Source organism: Coptis chinensis, chromosome 3 (assembly GCF_015680905.1).
Source record: "Coptis chinensis isolate HL-2020 chromosome 3, ASM1568090v1, whole genome shotgun sequence".
In the NCBI taxonomy this organism is placed as follows: Eukaryota; Viridiplantae; Streptophyta; class Magnoliopsida; order Ranunculales; family Ranunculaceae; genus Coptis; species Coptis chinensis.
Window position 1 is genome coordinate 111325802 of NC_141458.1, and position 9351 is coordinate 111335152.

Here is a 9351-nt window from a genome sequence, read left to right on the forward strand (position 1 = left end):
AGTAAATTAAATATTGTCTAAAACCATAAACAAAGGACTAAATCTTTGTAACTTGAAGTCCTAAACAATGCACTCGAACACTTGACTTTTAATAAGCCAATCAGCCATACTCTGATGTGCTTTTTCTGTCAAGTGAACTCCATCCCAATTTATATATTGATCTGGATCAGAACATGCAAAAACTCCTTCCATCCCGTACATACTCATCAAACTAAAGTTGTAGTCACCTCCAGTTCCACAACATACTTTTAGAATAGACTTTGTTTCAAATCCTAAAATTCAGAAAAAGAAACGGAGTTAATATTAGAATTAATTCATTAGTACTTGACATTGCTTCAGACATATTCAGTGTATAAACTTACCAAGTTGAGGAGCATTGGTAAGAACCCATTCAGAAGCTTGATAGTAATCAGCATACAATATTGCCACATTAGGGTACTCTAACCTTAATCAAGGCAAGGCATTTTGTAGATACCGATTGTGATACATGGCAAAAGTGTTAAGACCCTTCAAACAACCTTTGTCATCGTAAGAAGTTGAATCGTTGTTTTAAAGAGCGTAAGGTACATAGGTGAGCATCCAATTGGAAAATTCCCGTGAACAACTAATCGAGTAGCTCCAAGGTCAATCAGTTTACGCATCCAAAGACCCAATATCAAAGCAATTTCAGTTAGTCTTTTGCATGCTAGCTTAAATTAATTATAATGTAGTAAATCAGCAATACATAATGACATATATCTCCAAACAATATTATTGATATATATAACTAAATCTTACCTTGGCAACGTCTCGATGTTGTTAACCACAAGAGGCACTAAAGCGGTGGCATCCTCGATGCTTTTACCTTGTAAAAAGGCATAGTTGTAATCATTACCTCCAGTTTCGCCCACCATGAAGAGAGACCTTTTGAGTATGTCATATACATCGCAATCTACAAATAACCAATAAAAGAAATAAATTAGTTATGAGACTGTACAAGTATTCAAAGTTCATATAAAATTCAATAGTATGATAAATCTCATTACTTTTATCAATCTCACAGAGGTTCTGGTAATGAGCCAAGAACCAATCCAGTTGAACCAGAAGAGAGCTATTGGTGACCGTGAAAAGAATTCGTTAGAAGCAAGACTGAAGTCTTAAGTGCTGTTGATCCTGCTACCGCAAAATTCACTCCATGATTGAATGAAACACCAGGTTTCAAGTACGGATTCGGCGTAGGTAAACCCTCAAAATACATGACCAATTGTTTCGTAACCCATGAAAAAAGAGGTAACAGAAACGACACTATTTTTAATACCTAGAATAATGGAAAACATCATATTTCAAAAAACCATATTTCAAGACTCAATGTTTGCCCAATTCACCTTTCTAACAAGATAAGAGCTTGAAACCTTAATGATACCAACCATAATCCTCTCATTGACCCAATAAAGAGGTTTCTCATATCCAAAATTTCAATGGATACAAAAATGCAACAATATATGGTCCATTGTTGCAACGATGTATCTATGTTTAATGTTTCTCATATACTCATGCTATCAACTTGCGGAATCCAACACAACTACACTGATACGACATACTAATAGATGTTTGTTTCTGAGCAGTATATGACCATGCGTCTATCACATAACCCAAAGTTGAAGGACAAAATGTAACTTTACCTTCATCAGAACTATTGAAAGGGGGCTATCCTCAGAAAATTCAGACTGCGTTAGGACCTAACAACGTCATACAACAACCAAATAAAATTATTTATTCAAAACTAAAGTGAGAAGTACAATAAGCGTAATAATACCAACTGTCTGCAAGAAAATTTTCTAGAGTTAAAAGAAAAAGACAACTTACTTTATTTTTTCTAAGACTGCAGATAGATAGAGTGCCGTCTCCACTGCTCAGCAAAAAATAAAGTGTGAATCTTAGACGTGCTTCAAACCTCAATAAGAAAAATATACGCAAGCCAGAGTTGCATAAAAGAACGACGTAATATCATAAATATGAAAGAAAATAAATCTACCTCGTTCCCAAAAGTTTCAATGAATCCGCCGCATAAATCATATCAGAAATATACTCTTCATGGGCGTCAAAAGAATTGCAGCAAGTACGTTGCCTTGTATCCCAAACCTAAGGAATGAAATTTATAAAGCATCAGGATAAAGAAAAGTAACTGGTATTTCATCAACAGGCATATAAATGGAGTTTAAGATTAGTAATGACTAAATTGGATGATGAAGTCTAACAACAAGATAAGATACTCCACTTTGGTTCTTCTTACCAATTGAATCGTGGGATTAACATATCACGTATTGCGAAACCATTAAATTGCTCCTAGTAATAGGACGTGAAACTGAGTCATGGTGATATCACAAATAGATTCATCTAGTTTAGAGGGATCAGATAGTAACCTAAGGTGCCATACCTATTCGGCAGTTTGGGTGAAAAAAACAAGTGTATAAATTTATAAGCCCAGAGTATGTTTAAACACAAAGGAGGTCACTATATGCTGAATTTGAGGAAAATCCCTTGATGACAATAATAATGAATATATATACAAAGTGTGGATAACAGCACCTTGATGCAGCCGTTATCGTCTCCTGAGGCAATAGTGATCTCAGTCAAGTTGACCAAGCGATTTACAGCTGCCCTGCACGACAATAGAGCAGAAGAATGACATAAAATTCCTCACAAAAATAAAGTAAAAGAAAAACTTACTCATGGGCATTATCCAAACGAGCAATTGTTGCTCCAGTTTGAACATCCGTGAGCCGAATAGAGAAAATCGGAGAAGCGATCAAAATCATTTGTAATGACAAACCAAAGTGAGAAGAAGAGTAAAGAATGCAATTTAGGAAAGAAAATAAATAAAATGAAATAATACCAGTACCACCATTGATAAAACGAACAGCTTTACAAGATTCTTCATGTGCATGTATTTCGAAAACCTTTTCTGGTTGAGTACCGATGGCAGCATACCTATAGTTAAGATTCAATTGAATAATTACATGATGAAGATGATGATGATGATGATGATGACGAAAGTGAAAGTGAGAGAACAACTTACAAGTGCAGATCACCAGTGATGAGACCAACAGTGACGAGAGGGCTTGACGGGTGGAAGTCCAAATCAAACGGTAGCTTTTCCAAATCTATCTCCATTAAACCCCCCTCGGTCTCGGTGTTAGGGTTTTGACTTTTGACTTATTTTAGATCAATGCCCACAGTTTTATTATGGACGGACCTTCTTTTATAGACACACCATCGGGCTTGCAAGTATTTTTTTTAAAACTTACTAAATGGGTACCGGCGTTGCACGTTCTAGGAAAGAAAATTGAGGTGCAGAAAATTAAATGAATGAACGCATGTAAATTAAAATAGGCTAGGTCTCTATCCCTGGGTTTTAGATGGGATGGGGGGCTCATCCAATTCCGTGGGTCTCCCTGACGCCCTCTCGATTTCTTCCTTCTTTGATTCAACCCCTCGCCTATCGAAGGCAGCAGGGAAGCAGTCTTGAATAGTGTGTGTCAACTTATAAGAATTGGTAAGGAGTACCAGATTTATACCCCCCTACTTAGAAAAAGTTGCCCAAACAATTCGCACAAGAAGATATGAAGTGAACAGGACCTTCAAAAGTTCAACCGTTGATATTGATTTTAAATGTTTATCTACACTCTCCTTTTTGAAGGAATCCATATCTCCTTTCCTCCTTCTACATTCTCTATTCTCTACATTCATCTCCCTTAATGTTCGTTTCTCTCGGACACAACTCTATTCAATCTTGCTTTCCTCATACACGTATTTCACTGCTCTGATTTATTTATTTTTTTTTTTCGGTTTTATTTTTTGCTTCTTTTCCAAATTTAAGTTTTCACGAATATCGCTACTCTGCATGTTATAGGCTTACTGTGTATGGTTGCGCACTTCATTTTCAGTATCATACCCAAAGGTGCGATTATTTTTTAAAGGATTGTTTCAATTTAAATAATACTACATTTTATCCTAGACTTTCTACCCGCAACTTCATGTTTCAATCTCAGAGTTAGGGTCTTCTGAAGAGTTTAACATTTAAATTTTGTAGTGTTCTTATTTTTTTAGGGTGTTATTTGGTTGTCATGTGGATAATGACTAATCATAAATTGTGTTTTGATTTTTTTTTTGGGTGTTATTTGGTCGTCATGTGGATTACAAATAATTGTATGCTCTATAATGGTTCTGTGTGATTTTTCTCGAGAGTTGATTTGGTTTTTTGTACCAATTCATTAGATCCTTACTAACCGAAAGACCAAAATAAGGAAAGGAAAACCTCATTAATAACTCAAGTTCCCTATCATAGTCATTCTTTTCAGTTCCAAATGAATCATACCTCACGAACGTGCTATGCGTTGTCCATTACTAATCAATCCATATTAGTAACAATAGTAAGTGGAGAACAACGATCATCAGCAGTTATTTTAGGTTATTCTTTAGTTTCCGCTTAGTTTCCAAATCTTACCTGCAACCGTGGTTTGTCCATATGAAGCCCACATAAAGGAGGATGAAAAAGCTAGGTGATGTCACTACTGTATGATTGAATCAAATTCCTTCATCATGTCTTACCTACTTTTGGTGATGATGTCATTTGATATGCAAGTTTGAAAGTAAATGTTTAATATGGAACACATTTCTTGCAATTTTCTTCTGTGCAGAGAGAGGGAGTGCTAATTGAGTTATTTGCGAGGCTTCCATTATAAGTTGAGAAAATTCTATCCTAAAAGCAAAATATCCAACTTGCTAATTAGAACTCGCACCGGGTTAACCTTTGTGGCTTTAAAAGTCATTCAATGAGCAAAATGTCCATACGCTATCTTTGCAGTTTGTTGGGACTAGATTATGAAGCTAAGAAGAATTAAATCAATGACGAGATGGAGGATATTTGTGTTCTCTTCTCATTTGTAAAATTACTGTTTTTGTTTAACATGCTCTTTGACATTTATTTCCAATGTTCCCATGCTATCTACATTTTTTCCTGTTACTACTTTCTGGTGTATCTATTACTACTTAGCAGATATCAAAGTTCTATACCATAAACATTTTTCCCTTTTAGTAAAGAAACAAACTACCACATATAAATCCTTAATTAAGATAACCTGGACTATTTGGAACAATGCTTCAAGGAGATTGTAGAATTAACAAGTGGCTTCCATCCAGACTGTTACATTGGTAAACATGAATAATTTGAGTTGTGTGATGGATTTCTCAAGTACCGTTCTCTACATGTCGTGTTTAAGAAACTGAATAGTGATCCAACTGCCGTCATGTCATCAAAATGTTTGGAGTTGTCAACTTATAATGAAAGTGCATGTGTAACTCTATGCCATTGCTATTATAGGAACTATGGATCCGCATATCTATGGTTAGTGTAACCTCCCACCTTTTAATATCAATCTAACATTTATGGGAAATTTAGTATTTTATGAGTAACCAAACACTAACATTATAGGTTAAGTACTAAACTATTCTCTTGCAAGACTAATTATTATAGATTTCCCTGTTAGAATAACATTCATATATAAGACCGCATGTGTAGGCTAGGGGCATTCCTTTATATGTTCCTTATTTCCTTATATTATGAGATCAGGTGGGATTGACTTTTACGAATATAATGCAGATTGTAAACTTAATTTTGTCTACTATGTACGTATTCTTCTAATCTATGGAATTGTCTAAAATTTGATCTGCGAATTATGTCATAACTTCTCATCTATAGGATATTTGTGGCTTTATATTAGACTTTTTCAGCATCCTAGAATTTATACAGGATATTCATAATTGGCTTTCTCATCTCTACTGGTATGGCCGACTCATCACTAACACTTATTACTCCAAATTTTTTCATTTTTTATCACCATCTTAATCACATATCGATTATGTGGTTCATATAAAATCGAATGGAGTCCTATTTTATATTTCCTTTTTGATTTTCGTTTTTCATGATCTGCAATAGTAGTGTCTTCAATAATGAGATATCATTGCAAAGACGAGTTGTTCTTGCTATCCAGGCTTCAAACAACAATCTTCACCTTTCAATGGAAAGAAAGCCTTCTCATTTACAGGAAGCATATGTATGTATGCTAAGCCCTTAAGTAATGCTAAAAAATGTTTGTGTTATGAAAGATTTATTGGTCACCTTATTTACCTGATTAAGAGTACTAGCTAGGGTGAGTTGCAGCGCGCACTTGCATAACTATTTGATCGCAAGAAGATTACACTGAGGTAATAGCCTAATACGTAGTTACGTACGTTGCATAACATAAGGTTCTTGAAAATTTGTTTTATTGAAAATTGCTTTATTTCAAGAAGGCTGGGTGTTCATTGATCAACACCACCATATCATGACATCAAGTATTTATGGTTATACAGAATGTTCAAATGAGATAGCAGGTTCAGATGCAACATTACATCAAGTGACCATGTATGTACAAAAGAGCATTTCCGTGTTCTGAGTGAACTTGATCAGATGAAACATGCACCAATGCTTCGAGTTGGATAGCAACCGTATCAACATATTGCACTTATTGATATCCATGTTAAAGATTATGAGTTGTGGCAGTGCATATGATAATGGGAAATACACTACGGAAAGTATATGAATGAGCCAACATTACGGATAGAAGAATTTCTTCACTTTATGAGTTGGGATAATCAACTGCTATCAGGGATTCCACTTCCATAGCATAAACACCAAACAGTGAAGAGACTAAGGGTCAATAATAAGCTAAATTCTTAAATTTATATTATACTTTAGACATTTTCTATACACCGAAAGATGATATGTTAAAAGTTACTTCTCATTATATTGTTCAATAAATTTTTATGTCGATAAAGTTGTCAATGTTAAGGATTTGTTCTTTGGGTGTTTTCGTATAAAGACAGTAAAGAGCAACTTCACAGCAAAAGAAAATGTTTCCACACATGATAGAAAGTTTATATAATGTTAGCCATGAAGACATATTTAGATAGCCAATGTATTTCAAATTATAAACCCACTCCGTATTTTTTCATATTAGAATTTTTTTTTTTAATATAATGGTGCAATTTGAATGTTTGACTGACATCAAAATTTGATGTCATTAACGAATATAACTTATTTGGCATAATAATATCAGTTGTGTTGGGAAACTCTGAATTTGGTTGACAAATTGTAAGCTTTACGTTCAATATTATCACCCCCACCATACCAGATTATCAGCTACGAGCCTACGATATTACATTGTATCAGAATACAATCACGTGCATCGCACGTGCCCTCTACTAGAGAATATCATCCAACTCACCTTGACAATCTTGTATTTCTCTGACTCGTCTTCGAAAAACTGCAGTAGCAGTTCAACCTTCAAAAACATTTACTAAAAGAAACTGGGAAAATGAAACACGCTAAGATGGGCTGATACATGTGGATGTGGTAAGTGGTTATACACATACCCATAGTACAAAATATCCCGATATTTATCATCCATATTCCGTAAAAATATATAAATATCACGATATGTTCAAAATATATGGATCTGTATTCTCTATTTTAACGATATTTGTCTTATTTAGAAATTTTTTTAGATATTTGGTATATTTTGCAGTAATAATTTTATTTAATATTTACCATTATATTTCAAATAAATATAAATAATGTATCAAGATATATCGCTAATATCTACAATATCCACGATATTTTTCGATATTTTGGATATATCAACGATATTTGCGTAATGAAACAATGTCAAATATCCCCAAAAAGGTATATCCACGCATACATATCCTTCCCGATAAATACCCATATCCTGATATTTTGTACTATGCACATACCTGCCCTCTCACAGTGTAGAGTTTGTTGTACCAGCCGAAAGATCCCATCCCAAGAACTGAAAATATGTGTCTGCTGCTTTCGCCTGGTTTTTGCAGCGAATACTCAATGTAATACAACCCTGCTCAGTTGTACAAGAAAATGGTAAGGGCGCAATTGAATGAACTTCTTCAAACCCATCATTCTTACATATTTTGGTAATCGACTCTTCATGACAAATCCAAAAAGACTCTTACCATTTGAAGCCTTGGAGTTGATCAGTTTTGCCGCAACACCAGGTGGATTCTGCCAACTCCTGTCCAATCCACTAACCTAGTAATGACATATTAGATTTGCATCTGTGTAAGTAGAAGTGAAATGGAGCTTCCAGTGAAAGAAGAAGACGAAACTCGGTATCAAGATTTTATAGCCTACCAGAGTCTCAGCGAACTCATCCACCTTGCCAAAAGATTCCAATTTAGTATAATCCGCGCCAAGCCCAGAGATTAATACACTGACTGAACAATTCGTTTTAGTGAATTCTCATTTGTACGAATTGACAACAATCTAAAACTAGATCCATTAGAAAACTCCATGAGTACCGTTTGAACTAGTAGACTCTTCTGGGTAAAATGCTGTTAACGATCTGATTCCATCAGATTCTCCTTCACCCACTATCCAATCTGCAGGAAAACTTGCTCATTAAAACAAATGAAAAAATGTGGAATTATTTTAACTTAGAACTTGTAAAGAGTTCAAATAAAATATGAGCAAAAGATAGAGATTTTATATTAATTATAAAAGAGTTTGCAATCATTCCAATTCAAGAAAGTGGCACAGTTCTATCAATATAATGTAATTCCAAGTACACAATGCGCCTTATGTGAGTTAGAGAACTATCTTCACTCATATTGAACTAATACATTGAGTTTTGAAGTGCTAAAATATTCATTCACCTTTAGGAATCACTATCTTGAACTTTTTAGTCTCATCTGAGTATACACCAAAAGTACTCTCTTGTACATCTGAGGAAGGGAATTGAATGAAAAGTTACTATAAGTTGTGTAGAAAAACAAAAACAGACTTAAAGAATAAGAGAGAGAAATGACCAGTTTCAGCTAAAGCAGTTGAAGCGATAGACGGTAAAGAAAATGCCGCAAACACTGTCTGTAATAACGCCTCTCTCCTTTTAGTTTTTCCAATTTTCATTTCTTCTTCATTTTGTTTCATGCATACACTATAAATCATTCCAAAAGACAACAAAACCATTCAATGAGTTGAAGCATGAAAGAAAGAATCAAAAATAATGAATTACCCTTACCTCATTTGAGTGAAGTACATAACTTTTAGCAATCTAACTCTATTATAAAACTTGATCATGAAGTCAAATTTGAAGTAACCAACATGATTTACAAGACTGGTATCCTGGGAAATACGTGGATATTTCGAACTGCCTGGTGAACTTACAACTTACAATTAAGTTACAACTTGACAAACTAAAGCAAATAAGTAACAACATCTCCCATGGAATAATGTACACA

General features: G+C 34.4%; 2 protein-coding genes and 3 long non-coding RNA genes across 5 annotated transcripts; 2 read left to right on the forward strand and 3 right to left on the reverse strand.

Moving 5' to 3' along the window:
* Positions 1 to 60: 60 nt before the first annotated feature.
* On the reverse strand, positions 61 to 1237 carry LOC147512977 (acetylajmalan esterase 1-like). Its single transcript, XM_086598839.1, has 4 exons — positions 1102 to 1237; positions 778 to 931; positions 363 to 445; positions 61 to 272 (listed from the first exon to the last, which is right to left on the reverse strand). Exons 1-4 carry the CDS (start codon positions 1235 to 1237, stop codon positions 61 to 63), a joined length of 585 nt encoding a protein of 194 aa, XP_086454965.1.
* Positions 1238 to 1618: 381 nt separating this feature from the next.
* LOC147512978 (uncharacterized) lies at positions 1619 to 2770 on the reverse strand. Its single transcript, XR_015215157.1, has 3 exons — positions 2710 to 2770; positions 2569 to 2641; positions 1619 to 2121 (listed from the first exon to the last, which is right to left on the reverse strand). It is a non-coding gene; the product is annotated as an uncharacterized LOC147512978 (long non-coding RNA).
* Positions 2771 to 3395: 625 nt separating this feature from the next.
* LOC147512979 (uncharacterized) lies at positions 3396 to 3994 on the forward strand. Its single transcript, XR_015215159.1, has 2 exons — positions 3396 to 3789; positions 3893 to 3994. It is a non-coding gene; the product is annotated as an uncharacterized LOC147512979 (long non-coding RNA).
* A 455-nt stretch (positions 3995 to 4449) lies between these two features.
* Positions 4450 to 6883, forward strand: LOC147512980 (uncharacterized). The gene is made up of 2 exons (XR_015215158.1): positions 4450 to 6246; positions 6394 to 6883. It is a non-coding gene; the product is annotated as an uncharacterized LOC147512980 (long non-coding RNA).
* Positions 6884 to 7093: 210 nt separating this feature from the next.
* Positions 7094 to 9075, reverse strand: LOC147512981 (psbP domain-containing protein 3, chloroplastic-like). The gene is made up of 7 exons (XM_086595961.1): positions 8920 to 9075; positions 8767 to 8835; positions 8413 to 8493; positions 8246 to 8328; positions 8068 to 8143; positions 7834 to 7952; positions 7094 to 7346 (listed from the first exon to the last, which is right to left on the reverse strand). The coding sequence occupies exons 1-7, from the start codon at positions 9056 to 9058 to the stop codon at positions 7260 to 7262; spliced, it is 654 nt and encodes a 217-aa protein (XP_086452087.1). The 5' UTR covers positions 9059 to 9075; the 3' UTR covers positions 7094 to 7259.
* Positions 9076 to 9351: the final 276 nt, after the last annotated feature.